Source organism: Salvelinus alpinus, chromosome 1, assembly GCF_045679555.1.
Source record: "Salvelinus alpinus chromosome 1, SLU_Salpinus.1, whole genome shotgun sequence".
In the NCBI taxonomy this organism is placed as follows: Eukaryota; Metazoa; Chordata; class Actinopteri; order Salmoniformes; family Salmonidae; genus Salvelinus; species Salvelinus alpinus.
In genome coordinates, this window is record NC_092086.1 from 79982111 (window position 1) to 79998267 (window position 16157).

The 16157-nt window shown below is 42.0% G+C and overlaps 1 protein-coding gene across 13 annotated transcripts in view; it reads left to right on the top strand.

The window, feature by feature from the left end:
* Positions 1–15972, top strand: part of LOC139530740 (neural cell adhesion molecule 1-like) — a 283644-nt gene extending 267672 nt beyond the window's left edge. For 7 of the 13 annotated variants that reach the window (XM_071327406.1, XM_071327422.1, XM_071327429.1 and 4 more), the window contains 4 exons: positions 6918–7125; positions 7351–7467; positions 7996–8559; positions 12649–15972. In XM_071327406.1, coding sequence (XP_071183507.1) covers positions 6918–7125; positions 7351–7467; positions 7996–8559; positions 12649–12778 — 1019 coding nt within the window. In that variant the 3' untranslated portion in view covers positions 12779–15972. Of the gene's footprint in view, positions 1–685; positions 4288–6917; positions 7126–7350; positions 7468–7995; positions 8560–12648 lie in introns of those variants that run through there. The other 6 variants (XM_071327460.1, XM_071327500.1, XM_071327468.1 and 3 more) reach the window with 2 other exon arrangements.
* Positions 15973–16157: the final 185 nt, after the last annotated feature.

Here is a 16157-nt window from a genome sequence, read left to right on the forward strand (position 1 = left end):
AAATCTCCCCAGCTAAGGTTGACATTGAGTAAAGCTATAAAAAGCCATTCACTTTTGTGGTTTTGGTAACATGAGATCACCCATTAATCCATTCCACCTGCCATCTGATATTGCCTTGACATTCCACCAGTTTTTGAATGTGTGTTTTGCTTGGGCAACTCTACCTGCCATGGAAAATTTGATTTGATCTCTCTTGGATGTGTGCTCACGTTCAGGGGATTGCCCATCATTTAATTGATACAAACGTATGTGTTTATGTATGCGTCTTTTTCAACATTTCCCGTCACCCAGCACCTTTGACCTTTCTCTGACCTTTCACCTTTGCTTGCTGTGATACACGTCATTTGCTGTGCTACTAACATACTTTTTTATTATTACTTTGATCCTCTAACTTGCTTGGATTTGCTTTTTTATTCCTTTGTTTATTCTCAATGAATCTTTCAAACTTGCATTTTTGTATTTATGACCTATTTTCTATCTCTTTTTTTTCTCTCTCCCTTTCCCTTCTTCTCTCCCACCTCCCCTTCTGTCCTTGTCCTGTCTTCACGTGTGATGTTGGGCACTATGTGGACCATAACATTTGTCATACACACTATTTTGTTGTATTTTTTGGTGTAAAATTGTATTTTCCAATTTTTTGCTGTGAATATCTCTGTGAACAATCTTTGGTGTGTTTTGGCCTCAGCTACCCTTGGTTCCTCGTGTGTGACGTACACTCTGGCATCTCTCATGCTCTCCACGCTGACTGTGTTCTTGCTCTCATAAACTGTGTCTCGCTCAATGAGAGAGGATAGCTTGTCCTTTCAAATCTCGGCCAGACCCCTTTGTTTTCTATGCCTTTTGACCCTTGTGCAGACACACACACAAGATGAAGAATCAAGATATCAGTTTCATGTTAAATGGTTAAAATGGGTTGCTTGATACTTATATCATTCTGAATGTTCTTTTTTTTATCATCAATGTTTATTTTGCATAATGAAAACAATATGGATTTGAATAAGGCAGCATTGTTTGTGAAAAAGTTTTGTCATACCACAGAATGGAATTGAGTCCTATTGGGAAATTGTGAAAAGAACTGTGCCTACCTTATGTGTATCTGGATACAAGCTTAAATTGTCATTGTTCCCATTGTACATAAAAGGGAAGGCACACGTTTCAGAGGAATTTTGTATTGGTTAAGATTGGTCATGAAGATTAAGACATCTCAAGTTTTTTACGTCTTCTTTTCATAGTCACAAGGCTCATTTTGAAAGGGATGGCTATATGAAGGACAAGCTACTGCCTTGTCTGTTTGACGGTCATTCAAATCATGTTTTGTGTACATAATCTTTTCAAAAGTTCTAAACTAAATATAGGCTGTTCTTTTGGTTGTTTCTTTTTGCTCTTCTTTTACCTGAAAACAGAAAATGCTTAACATTTATGCTACAGCTGTTTAATACAAATCTGTCAGTCATTTTCAGTAATGTGAAATAATTATATTATATGACACATTTTTGTAAGTACATACCAGTGTGTTTCCATGCTGTAATCATTGTAGGTTTTAAGAAGATATGATAAAATAGTGTTAACTTTTTTCGACATAATAATGGCTAGAGCTCTAGACTTACATTCTGAAATGCAAGTGTGTGACACAGTGCTGAATTCTGTTGACTGTTCATCCTCAGAAATGCCAAGGTTGTTTTATCCCATATCTTGTGCTTGTCTGAAGCTTTAACAAAGTGTCTTATATTGTGGCGGCCCATTCTGGGGTTGTAAACTAAGGTTAGGACTGTCCCTAAAGCCTGGCTGCACTTAAAACACTCTGCCATGGGAAAGAGTGATAGATGTCCTTTGTTGAAAACTCAGATTAGCATTTTGTGATGAGTCTTCTCGCAGTTTTGGTCTCCCCCACCATTTTAAATTGACTCGGAAGGTAATAAAGTGATGCACCGGGAGTTTGGCTCCTGGATTCGCATGTGCCAATCCCATTGTTTGGTTCTTCTTTCATACAAGCAAGTGCCACTCCTCAGAAGCATCCGGCAAGTGTTCATAGGCGACTGTCGGTTGAGATGGTGTTTGATAGTTGTGGCTTTTATGATATCAAGTAGGAAGAGCTAACTGTCATGAGATAACAAGCACAATATGTGCATAGTTTAGAACCTCTGTGGGTACCCATATGTTCACTTTTTTAATCCATGCAGTACCTTATAAGCTTAACCATACTGTAGTACTGTGCTTCCTACAATCGGAGTCAGACCCAGAGGGCAAAACTGGTTGCAATGATGTCAGGCCAACGTCCTTGGTGACATACATGGTCAGGTTGCATACTGACTGCAAAGGGACCAGTGACCATATTACAACCAAATTAAGTTGTCTTTTCCAGGCATTTTGATGCCATAAAAGATGTCTTAACTTTGCTCCAATTTGACCAGAAAACCAGTTTACAACCAGAAAACGACAACATTATGACATCCGATGCAAAATGTTGCACGCTGGGTAGGACACTGATGCTTCATACGGTAATGACTATTATCTCTTGGAGAATTTTTTCAATTGGCTTTATTGACTGTGTTTCTGTCCTACTTCCTGTATTCTGTTTGTTATCTGCAAGATATGAAAAAGGTGCGGCAAAAATATATTTTATGCTCCTTGTTGACACAGCATGGCTCTGTTTCTCCATTTCCGAGAAAGCTTTGTGAGGCGGCCCCTTCGGTGTTAAAATGTGTGATGTGATTTATCGCACTTCTTAAGATGCAGCGGGAAAACAAGAATTGTCGCCCTGCCCTGCAGGTAGATGCTTATGCTCTCTCCCACTCTTAGCAACAGCAGTAAATAAAGAGCTGCCGGTCGGAGCTATTGCCGCCACAGAGGTTGACTCAACTTTATAGACTTTCAGAGAATATGGCCAATCAATGTGAGAGGAAATAACAATTGGCCACTCTGCCTCTCTTTAGAGGTCTTATGCCTTACAGCTAATTGCTGCTCACTGTAGCTTGGAGCCAAGCCAGCGATTTGCCAGGACTTTGTTTAAGAGTTGTTCCCCAGCACTGCAGCAGTCACTGAAAAGTATTTTCCTATCAGCTCCCTGGTGCATGGTATTAATAATTCAGCTGCCCTCCAATGCATTAGCTTTACCCATATGAGGGGTATAATTAAGCAATAAGGCCCGAGGAGGTGTGGTATATGGCCAATATACCACAGTTAAGGGCTGTTCTTAAGCACGCTGCAACACGGAGTGCCTGTCCACAGCCCTTAGCCATGGTCATATATTGGTCATATACCACAAACCCCAGAGGTGCCTTATTGCTATTATAAACTGGTTATCAACATAATTAGAGCAATAAAAATACATGTTTTGTCATACCCATGGTATACGGTCTGATATACCGCGGCTGTCAGCCAATCATTCAGGGCTCGAAACACCCAGTTTATAATGAGGGTTATATCAACAACTGTAATTTAAAGCCGTTTCATCAGAGGCAGAAACACTCCGCACTAGATTTATAGGAATTTATACCACAGGTATCCATTTTGGCGCATATCTCGTGACTCACTTAAATGATGACCTTTTTGACCATTTACTATCATTTCCCAGATTAGATTTTGATATGATTTGAAAGTTCCATTTGCAACGTACAGTATTAGTATATACTGCATGGTGCTAAATCTTTGTCAACTATTGCCAATTAATATTTTTTTAACTTACTGTTATATCATCCCTCTCTATGCTTAATGTAGACTGGTGAAATTATAGAATAGCTTTCTATATTTGCCTACAACCAAACCGTATGCAGTCAACAACATTATTTCAAAGAAGTGACAGATATAATACACTCAGGTCTGACAAGACGATTACATTATACAAATACATCAATCAAGTGTGTGTGTGAATTTGTGTTTCTGCCACACAAAGTATCCTCCCTCTCAAGGTACCAGTGTATATAGAGTGGATTTGCATTAAGATGCACATCCTCTCTGTGCAGCCGAGTCTGTCTCCTTACACACATTTGTAAGCCAGTGATACTGGAGCCCAAACGTCGGCTACTGTTTGCCAAAATCACTGTGTGTGTTACAGTAAGATAAGACCCAGGCTTCCTGGTTGTTTGGAGGGAACGCTGGAATACGAGACGGAGCAAAAATCTCAACACATTTCAATGGGAATGAGCACTTTGCTGAATTTTTTATTTTATTTTATTTTTTATGAAAGACTTCCTTCTCGTGCATTTCATTGAACTCAGAAAGGGAACAATGTCAATGAAATTACATGATGGTTCACATGACCCAAATAAATGCCTACCTTGAAGCCTACCCTGTTTGATAAGTGATAGAATTATTCAAGTACATTTTGTTGCATTGATTCTACTGTGAATACTGTGTGGTGTGTGAATCTGACATTTGGACATCCTGATATTCTCAATATGACAAGAGCAAAGAGTAAGTCCAAATCGAGGATTGCCTGTGTGTTGCTTTAATTCAGAATATAAATTGTCTCATATTTGACACCTAACAGAGCTAACAAAAACTGGAATTTAATTTTGTTCTGTCATCATAATTCTATCTAACCTGTTTGTCATGTGTAGAGCATAATGTGTCAAATCAACCATACTCCAAATGTATTTGAATTAAGTTTTAGATTATTCTGTTTGATCAAATCTCTGATCTCTTTGTGTGTCTGTTTACTGAATGCAAATTAGCTGCAAATGATTTCCAAATTTGATTGTGTGAGATTGATTTGACACAAAGCATAGTAATAATTGTTTTGTGAAACATTCATCTGTTGAACAGTTTTGCGGTTGGGTTACAAGCACGTATTAATTCTGTTCATGATGGTGTGTGTTTGTGTGTGTGTCGAAGGCAGAGTATTAACAGTGTGGTTACATGGTCATCCATTGTAGTGGAGAGATACATACAGTGCCTTCAGAAAGTATTTATGCCCCTTGACTTATTCCACATTTTGGTGTGTTACAGCCTGAATTCAAAAGTGATTAAATGTATATTATTTCTCACTCATCTACACACAATATCCCATAATGACAAAGTGAAAACATGTTTTTAAAAATGTTTGCAAATTGATAAATGAAATATAGAAATATCTAATTTACATAAGTATTCACACCCCTGAGTCAATACTTTGTAGAAGCACCTTTGTCAGCAATTACAGCTGTGATTCTTTCTGGGTAGGTCTCTAAGAGCTTATTTGTATTCTGTACAGGCTTCCTTCTTTTCAATCTGTCAATTAGGTTAGTATTGTGAAGGAACTACAAAGTTGTTGATCAACCATAGTTTTCTCCCATCACAGCCAATAAACTCTGTAACTGTTTTAAAGTCACCATTGGCCTCATGGTGAAATCCTTAAGCAGTTTCCTTCCTCTCCGGTAACTGAGTTAGGAAGGACGCCTGTGTCTTTGTAGTGACTGGGTGTATTGATACACCAGCCAAAGTGTAATTAATAACTTCACCATGCTCAAATGGATATTTGTTTGCTTTTTTATTTTTACCCATCTAATAAGTGCCCTTCTTTGTGAGATATTAGACAACCTCCCTGGTCTTTGTGGTTGAATCTGTGTTTGAAATTCACTGCTCGACTGAGAGACAGTGGATAATGGTATGTGTGAGGTACAGAGATGAGGTAGTCATTCAGAAATCATGTTTAACAATATCATTGCACACAGAGTGAGACCATGCAAATTATTATGTGATTTGTAAGCACATTTTTACTCCTGAACTTAATTAGGCTTGCCATAACAAAGGAGTTGAATACTTATTGACATTTCAGCTTTTCATTTTTTATTAATTTGTAAACATTTCTAAAAACATAATTCCACTTTGACAAAAAATCTCAATTTAATCCATTTTAAATTCAGGCTGTAACACAACAAAATGTGGAAAAAGTCAAGGGGTGTGACTATTGTAAATCTTTCTGAATATTGTAGTATTTTACATACGGTAGTCCTGGATATTCATTTTCTGGTAAGTACTGTTGCTTCGTGAAAACACAATCCATTGCTTTTGTTTTGTGCCCTTCTTATAGGCTTTACTTCCGCATTGTTTTTGTTTGTGTGCAGTATTCATCTATGTAAAAGAGATTTAAACATATTTGCATAATGTTTGATTGATTTGACTGTCTTTCCACTGCCTTTTGCTTTGTCTTACAACTGTCAACAATAATGAGAGTGGGTAAGCGACAGACCCACATGGGGTCATAAAGGCATATAGACCCGTATAGGAAGTGATGATAAGACAAGCATCTTTATTTAATGAACCAGGTGCTCCAATGGTTGACTGTTTTATGATTTTTGATTGATGCCCCATTAGACTTCCTTCATGTTCTGATGTTTAGATTTGATTAGTGTAGGATGTCGTGATGGGCATGTCTGGTGTGTGACCCTAATATGGGTAATATTTATCTGCTCACCTCTTAATATAGTACCTTAGATGGCTGATACATGCCGTGTGTCTAACATTAACTTGGATAGTAACTGACCGTTGTTTATTGGTTAAATGCAACTAATGCAATGCGTTGTGATTTCTCTCGGCCCAAGTGTGTATTTTTTGATAATCTGATTATCAACCTATTTTTAGAGTCTTAACAGATCAAAAAAAAAAAAAATAATTCTGTGTAGCATCACTCTGATGTATTTTTAGTAGAATATGTAATGATTTGGCCCAGAGCCTGTTCAAAGAACAACAACACACTTGACGCCTGGAGAGAAGCAGTCTGACGGTATGAAGTTATGGATGAAAGGTTGGAGATTAATACTGACTCTAATGCAACGTTTCTCTGTCTCTATCTCGTCCTCTCTCTCCAACGTTCTCTTTAACTCCCTCTCTCCCCGTTTCTCTTCCTCCCTCCAACCCTCTAACTTTCTCTCCACTCTTTCGGTCTCCCTTACTCTCTCTCTCTTCCTCCCTTCGTCCTTCCCTCTCCTTCCTTCCAGACACTATGGATAGCGGCTCAGGCCTAGGCACAGGGGCCATCGTGGGGATCCTCATTGTGGTCTTTGTGCTGCTGCTGGTGGGCGTCGACGTCACCTGCTACTTCCTCAACAAGTGCGGCCTCGTCATGTGCATTGCCGTCAACTTCTGCGGCAAGTCCGGACCCGGAGCCAAGAGCAAGGACCTCGAGGAGGGCAAGGCGGCGTTCACGTGAGTCTCTCTTCTTATCTGCTTCCTGGCTCCCTTGCTCTTCTCTCTGAAATGCTGTAAGCAATTTGAGTGTCCTGTTCATCTAGCATCCCACAGTAGCTGCTCTCAGACAACGGACCACAGTTTGAGAAGTGCAGAAGTGCAGGGTTTTTAAAACAAAAATGACTCACTACAATGTACTTGCACTGCACCAGCATTTATTTAAAATACTTTTTCCCATTACAGGAAGGATGAGTCCAAGGGGCCCATTGTGGAGGTGAGGACGGAGGAGGAGCGCACTCCTAACCATGAAGGGGGGGGGCCTACAGAGCCTAACGAGACCACCCCTCTGACTGAGCCTGAGTGAGTACTCCAGCACTGGCTGTGGGTAGACCCCCTGCTCTGGGGTTGCCCTACACTGGCAAACCCATACTAATCGTGTAATATGTCTATGCATAAGACATACTTCTTATTCCATAATGACAGCAGTTGAGTGTTGCTGACATATTGGCTAAATTAATTGATCAAATAATGTGAGAATGGAATATCAAAACCTGATACTGAAGATGTGCTCGGATGTTTGTTGTTTACACTGATGGTAGCAAAAATAGTTGTTGTACTAGAAGCCTCAAACATTTAATAACTTAGACCCTTCAGCACCTGATTTTGATTTAATTTGCTTTAGTTTGCTTAAGATAGTGTCTGTGTCTATACCTCACTCACTTTAACATTTTGAATCGCTAGTTCTTTGCTTTATCACTGCATGTAGCACTCACTCTGGATGTCTGTTTGTGCCTTGGCCTCACCCCCCTACCCCTCCCTGCTCTCTTTTTCCTCTCACCCTCTTGCGGCTCGATGGCTCTTCTCTTTCCTGCTTTCCTCTCTTCACAGGCCCGCTGCTGACACTACCGCCACGGTGGTGGACTTGCTCCCTTCTGTCGCCACTAACTCTGAACCTGTCACTGAGAGCTTTAGCACAACCCAGAACAGCCCAGCTAGCGAGAGCACCACTCTCACCTCCAGCGCAGCTGGCCCAACCCCTGTCCTGGCTGAGTCCAAAACTGCCCCCAAAACCTCCCCTAAAAGCACTCCTGCCCCCATCCCCCAGTCCAGCACGGCCAAACCTAGCACCCCCGCACCCCAGCGTGCCACCCAATCCGACGTGGCTCCCCTCGTTGACCTAAGCGAGGCTCCTAAAGCCATACCCTCGTCCGACCCCAAGCCCCCCACCCCCACAATCCCATCCTCGAAGCCAGTCAAGGTCCCCTCCAACCCCCCCTCTGCCACAGCCGATGCCGCACCGCAGAGCCAGCCCGAGTCTGTCCAAAGCCCCTCCGCCACCAGCAGTGAGAATAAGGACTTACAGATAGACGGCCTGGCCAAGGATGTGTTTGATGCCCCAGGCAAAGGCTCCAAGGCCCCAGCAGACTCCACTGCTGCACCCGCCCAGGACGAGTATGACCCCCCTCCTCCTCCTCCTAGTCTGTTTTACTGTGTGTCCTCGCTCACCCTCTATCACCACCTCCTACTGTGTCCTGTTCTCATAGTGATGGGCTCTCTCTCTCTCACTCACTCACTCACTCAATCAGATGTTTTACCAAATCTGATAGACACGACAGAATTATGGTCCTGATATTACTGCCACAATCATCTTCTGCGGTTGTTATCTCCTGAAAACAATCTTTCTTCGCAACAATACAAAGCCATTTCGATCAGCGCCGTATGAAAGGGCTTTGTTCTCGGTGAAAGCTCGTACATTTCAGTCTTATCTCAGGCAAACCCTAAGGATGATCAGGCGAGCTCTGTAGAGCGGTATTCCAAGAGCTTGCTCCGATTACACCCTCTCTCTTGTCCCATGCTTTTCACCCATAACACCCCAAACAAAAAACAGAGATCAGTGATGAATGTCAGGACTTGATGTATCCGTTCGTGGCAACGGGGCTCTCGTCATCGGCATGATGAAACATGACTCTTGAACGGGCAGATATATCTTCATAAGTCTAGCGGGTCTGACGCATCTCCTCCTCCCCGGGCTCCACAGTGATTTGTCTGCCACACGACAACCAACCAGTCTTGTCAGGCATCTTACAGGCTTACTAGATTCCTGAGCTTGTCCACTGAGGACACCTTCTTCCTCTCCTGCGGAGGTAGAATAGTCTCCTCCGCAGGCTGTGCTACAGAATACTGATCCCTCTGTACATTCAAAGGACTAGTGTTAGACTATGCCAGCCTTGTTATGTGGACAGTCCTTAGATGGTACTTTTATTTGACTTAGCTGTCCGACTTTTTTGAAAATCAGCCCTGAAGGCTGGTTTCGAAGGCCACCCCTAAGAGGTTGACCTTGGGCACCCTCGGATCATCAATGTTTGAAAGCCCATTGGGCTCTTGCTTTTCCCATTTGGTTCCGCTCAGCCAAAACATAGGCACTTAGTTTATCTGCATTCTGGCTGTGGTGGGCATGCATAAACACCAGCCTCTTTAGTACCTGGGACCTTTACCATGGCAGAGTCTCCCCTGCCGAACTTGGCTGCAAACATAGATGTCCACGGGGCATGAACAGGAATGGGGACTATTCAAATATTTACAAGACACTTTTGTTTCTTCCTCCCCCTTCTCTTTTCGTTGTTCAACGGTTTGTTTGCCCCCCCCCCCCCCCCCCTTCCTCACCTCCCTTTGCTGCCTTTGAGTATTGGGCTCACGCTTCTATGTCTGCCGCTGTCAGCTCTGAGCCCAGGGCCCCATGTGCGAACTGCTTTAATCAGTACAGAAAGCAAACAGAGCCGCTACACTCTCCCATCTCAGAATGGAGGACTGTTTATATTTTACCAAGGCAGAATGAAACTGCGGGACTGCAGGATGATTTGGCCCCCCACAGCATTGTGCACACACACAGACACACAGCTCTCCCCTCCAGCTGACATACACAGACACACACAGCTCTCCCCTCCAGCTGACATGTAGCTACAGTAAAGTGCAGCTGGCAGATGTAACTGCTCCTCCACATCTGGGTGCTAACAAACAGACAACTACTCGGTTCCTCTGTTTTCATCCATTATATCGTTATATTGGACAGAAATCGAGTTTATTTATCTTCCTTGCCTCCCAATATTATCCACACCAGGGTTCCCATAGCAACAGGGGCAGAGTTCACCCTCCAGCCATTCCAGAATAGGCTAGCCTAGTTTCCCCTGCCCTGGCTAAGGCCAGGCTGCTTAACAGACCCTGTCATCAATGATCATGGTTGTCAATGGCAGTTTGTCCTCCAGGCGATAACAACATTACACTTTTATAGCTATCCAAGGCCGTTACCCTAATTAGTTATATTTATGTCACCTTAGCAGGATACGTGGAGAAAAGCCTTTCAGGCTCCCAGTTTATCTTCATTGTCTAGCACAGGGATGGGCAACTCCAGTCCTCGGGGGCCTGATTGGTGTCACACTTTTTCTCCATCCCTAGCAAACTCAGCTGATTAATCAAATTGCATTCTAAACTGAAAGTCATGATTAGGTGATTATTGGAGTCAGGTGTGTTAGCTGGGGTTGGGTCAAAGCTGTGACACCAATCAGGCCCTCGAGGACTGGAATTGCCCACCCCTGGTCTAATAGCTAATTTGCCTGACTTGCTATTTGTTTAGGTGGTTGTTTTCCTACACCAACTTTATTTTTGTCCCTGTTGATACCATTCCTGTGCTACTCTCTACTGCCAAGGTCAGTCAGTGCTGAGATCAATGACCCTATGACTTCCTCCGGCAGCCAACCTGGTCATTTTATCAGGACGCTACTCTGACACGTTCAACCGCAGGGCGATACAGCACCAGACGTCTGACAGGGAACGCTACCCCTGAGGTGACAAAATATCCACTGTAATAGTCCTTTCCTTGCCAGGTTGAAGGTGGCCTGAGGTTTCCCACTCTTTCACAGTGGCCGGCAGAGTGCTTTGGCCCTGACACTGCCAAAGAGGGAAGCACCTTTTCACTGATGCTACTAATCCCTGCTGAGCCGCAAGGCGGTGGGTGGTGGTCTTGAAACATGCATAGCCAGCCGGGCGGTCACCCACTGTGGCCAGCAGCAGCAGTCCTCCCAGAGAGGGTTATTATGGACAAGGTAATGGAAGTCCTGCTGCTGTCATGATCAAGCCCAAATCTCTGGGATCAGTTACCTTTTGTGGAGGCTGACAGTAGGAGCCAGATCCCGGTGGACTCCAACAAAGCCCAGTCCACCGGCGGATGGTGTAGATAGTAACCTAAGACCCTTTTCGCTTTGAGGCCGCCATAATGACCCACAATGCATCTGTCGCTAATGGAGACTCACGTCTTTATCAGCAATCATCAGTTACCCCAGTTCCTTGTTGACTCTGTCACTGTGCCATTTTATACAGGGGCTGTTCATCAATGGGTTACCCTGGTAGTAGAATACATGGTTTCCCAGGTACGATACAATGCCATGGTAGGTGAAATTCTCCAACATGGTTCTTTGCCGTACAGAGTACCGTACTACTCAGTTAGCCTGGGAGTCCTCGGGCTTAGTTATTACCAGAGAGAGGCCAAGTCCATCCTCATGATCTAGCCCATAGTCATTATTAATCACCTGAAGTGTTTGTTTGAAGAATATCATTTGAACAGGAAGGCACGGTACCAGAGGTTGATGAAAAGCATAGGTCAACTGAGGCACAACGCGCCAATGAAGACTTATGCCAATTCACTCTAGAATTCTCAGCTCTACAGCTTGATCCGTTTTGATCATTCATTAGCATTTATGATTAGGCTAACACTTACAGGCCCAAAAGTTCGTTTTTTCCCCCTTGACAGTCAATCAATACAAACTAACCCCGGACTAATCATAGGGGGAAAAGCAATTTGCTGTGACGTGGACTAGACTTCTCTGTCACATCTGATGAGATACAAGTTAGGCTTCATTTCATTTAATTATCAAAGTGCGATCTGCATGACTTGTGAAACTGCACGACTAGGAAAAAATGTCTGGCCCAGTCACAAAGCTTATGTACTTTACTGCACTTTTGGATAGAATGAAAGATAGTAATCAGTGACACATTTAGTGACCACCAGACCAAAGGGGTAAACGACAACGAGGTGTAATTTTGTTGCAGTCTTGAAGTGGATGTTATGTAGAACAGTCATTGACTTAATGTTGGAAGTTTTTTCTCCGTTCTCCCCATTCATCATTCGCTCCTCCTTCAATTCAGACCATCTGTATCAACTCCCAGTATTGCTTCGTATTGATGTTCTGTTCCAGTGTGCCGTTCCCTCATGTACTGTATCTCTGCTCTCTCAATATAATATAACCATGCATTCTCCCATGAAACGGCTGTGACATCCGCGTGACCGTCTTTGATGTCAGGATAGGATAGCAGAGCAGATCCTGTTATGTGTGAAATGCATTTGGTTCCAGGGGATACACATTCCCTCTAAAACCTGAAGCAACTGTTTTTAAATGCCGCTTAGAACAGACAGTTGTGTGCTGCAAGAGATTGGTATGCATCACTTAAAGAATCTCTCTTTTTGTGTGGTTCTCTCCTTCCCTTCAGCGGTAAAATCGTGACAGACGATAAAAGTAAAGCGCCGGAGACAGCGACAGAGGTGAAGAAAGCCCTGTCTGATGTTAAGACAGTCCCGAACGAAGCTGCAAAGACAAATGGCAACGAGAGCAAAGCATAATCCCGACAGCGAGAAGGGAGGGGGTCGGGTGCACCACAGTCACAGACCTCCAGAGGAAAACGTCACACACCACTCCGTCAAACAACAAAAAGCTCAATAAAGGGTATTTTTCTTCAGTGTCTTCTATGAGTTCTCCAAGCAAAAGATGAGTTTGTTAGACATGTAGATCGGGAATAAGACCTAATGCACCTGCCTTAGTGTTTCTTTATCTGTTATTCCTTTTGTCATTTTCTCTGTGTTCACGTGAAGGAAAATCCTTACCTCTAGTTCACTCTCCTTGACCTCCTTTTATATGTAACATCAACGTTACCAGTCTTTTAAATGGGACAGAAGCTAAGTATCATTGGCACAGATAACCATGGGAGTTGTAGCTTTACTTCAGAACAATGCCTTTACGATGTGCACACACCTTACCCACACACTATTTCCAGTTATGTTCTCTTTGTTATGCAGTAATGCCATCATTATTTCCACTGCTAATGGATTTTGGGGTAATTTTTTGTTGTGTGTTTAAATAATGTGCAGAAGTAACTGCATTTTATTGTATCTTTATTTTTCATGTATAATTTTCGAGAACTAGAGCGAGCATATTTTTTCATATGTGGTTGTCTTTTGTTTTATTTTTGTTCTTGAATGTTTACATTGTGTTAACTCTGTCCCAAGATTGTGTAGACACAACAAAAACAAAAGAAGACACAGCAGAAAGACAATGTTTATTCCACAGTTATAGAGGTCGAAGTTGGCGGTTAGCGTTACGCAATTTATCGTCTCTAAGATTCCATTTTTTGGTTAATTTGTTTTGGCAAATATAAGAACACACTTTCTCTAACACACACACACACCTCTATATCTTCTTAATTAATTCTCCAATTAGATGAGCTTTGGACCTGTTCCACTCCAAGGGTTTCAGGGCTCAGCTTTAACCCCGGAAATGTTGCAGGTCCCAAGAGGTCACAGGAAGAGACGGGCATACAGAGTAGCATGGCTTATGGGAGAATGATGTAATCAAAGGCCGGATATGAGTGGTAGCAGCTGAATGTATGAACAGAAGTCCTTAAAATAGCCTAGAAACAGTCCTATTTATTCCCCCATTTGATGGCTTTGTCCCATAACTTCAGAATACTGTGCCTGTTGCGAACAGCACTTCCAATTTAGTGATTGATTGGGCTTCATCTCAAAATGCAAGGGGATAAAAATGTATGTTTTGTGTTTTTCAGCATATTTTATGCATATAAACAAATGTAATGGCCGGATTTATACATTTCTTATTTAAGCCATAGTACTCCGGTGTGGATTTGGTAAAATCGAAAAATATAAAATCGGACCTTTTTGTACAGCGTTTGTCATACGTTAGACTGCAAGCTTGTGCACTGTGAATGCGTGAATATCCTAGTGTGAATACGTGTTCTTTGTCATAGAATTTTAAAAATATGCATAGTTTGGTTGTGAAAGGTATAGCTAATAGTACAGACAACAAAAAAGTTCCATGAAAAACCATGAAAGCAATGAGCAGACGAAAACAAGAAGACGGTGCCTTCTGAGACGCTTAAAAATGCAGCATGCGTTCCATCCTGCTCAGTGTCTGCCTGTTCTAGGAGGTGAGAGCATAAGGTTTCGTGTCCTAGTTCTGTCCATTGCCATTCCTTTACTACACAGTCCAAGGAAAACACACAGGAAGAGTACTGACAATGTAACTGGTTTGTAAACTGTGAAATTACTAAACTGCTGCGTCATTGTGTTAGTGCATAAACTCAGCTTGGGGGGTGAAAATGGAGGTGGTCAGTTGTGTCCACATTGTTTACACAAGGCTCCTCATTCACTGGTTCTCCATGTGACTAATGCAAAATAAAATGTTATCCCCAAACAAACAAGGAAAAACAACATTCATTCCAATGATTAACGCATGATCACTACACCAAAAGTACTTTCACACAAACACAACTTTGGACATGATCAAATATTTCTAATCCCAATTGGCTCAAATAACTTGCAGTGCTCACGGTTTGTCTTCAAAACCGAACATCATTAATGAAGGGAAAAAAATATTTTTCTTGACCTGAAACAAGCATGCAATGTACTCTTATCTTGGATTTCATTGGTGTGGCAGCACTGAAAAGTTCCTGAGAAAGGAATTGACCAAGGCTTTATCTGTTGTACATTGATCTTTTGAAGTGTTCTGTAAACTGTCTGTTCCGAACTTTTTTGTTTTCTTCAAAATAGACATCAAGTGCTTTTACTCCACAAGGCTCTGTAATGTAAAGAGGTGTGTTCAAATGACACAGTTTCTGATTAAATGTGTATAAACCATTCCTAACCATGTAATAAAAAAAATATATGGGTTTCTCTTGACCCAAAAAAAGCTGGACTGCTGTGGCTTTTGACCTGTATGTTCAAATGCTATGATAATGTGGGACCAATTCCTATGTACGTTTACATTGAAATTTTCATTAGTGTACTGTGCCATGAAACTTATTTCAGGAAAGAAGTCGGGGGAACAAAAAAACAATTTTCAAAAACTTTAGAAATGCCATGAGAAAGGGAAAAACGCTCTTTCTCTCGGACTTCCTCACTTCCTGAAAGTAACCACTTACCTGACACTGTTGGCTTGGTGAAAGTGAGGTGTCACCGTATTGCTTCCACCTCACCAATCATGCCAGTTTATTTCAAGGAATACAGGAAGTACGGAAGCGTTTTTTCAAGTATTTGAATGGAGTCTAGGGCCATGTTCAGTACGAAAACATTGTGGAATGTTGCAGATAGAATTGCCATGACTAGAGTTGACGTGATTGCTTAGTCTATATAAAGATAGAAATGTATGATGTAGAACAAAAATACCTATCTGAACGTTGGCCAATGTTGTGACCTGCTGAACGTTGCCCAGGCAATCCAACGAGGTTTGGAGTCTCTTACTCCGATAGCCAAACAAAAGTTGGTAATGTGACATTTTCAGTCAGATAGGGGTGTTTTCCCCACCAAGATGTTTCCCAGAGACCTCCATTCTCATTCTTACCCACCATTCCCTGCTTTTGGGGCCTTCTCTCTTGTATACAGATTTTTACTAAGTGAAACATTGGTACCACCTCTCTTTCCACTGTCACTGGTGTAAATACTGAGTACTAACCGAAAAGAGAAAAAAAACAGTTTGACTTTGCATTCTGTCAGAAATTGTGTTCAATAAAGTTAAAGGAAAAATATCATTGCGTAATTGACTTTTACTTAGCCACAACAATGACAAGAAGTCCATCAAAGAAACTATTCTGACAATGTTTTGTTGGAGTTTTTGTTAGTCATGACTTTCAGTAATAGTGTCAATAAAATTGTTATTTTATGGTAGTTTGTAGTGCTTGTTTGAAATTTGGAAATGATGAAGGATGCACTT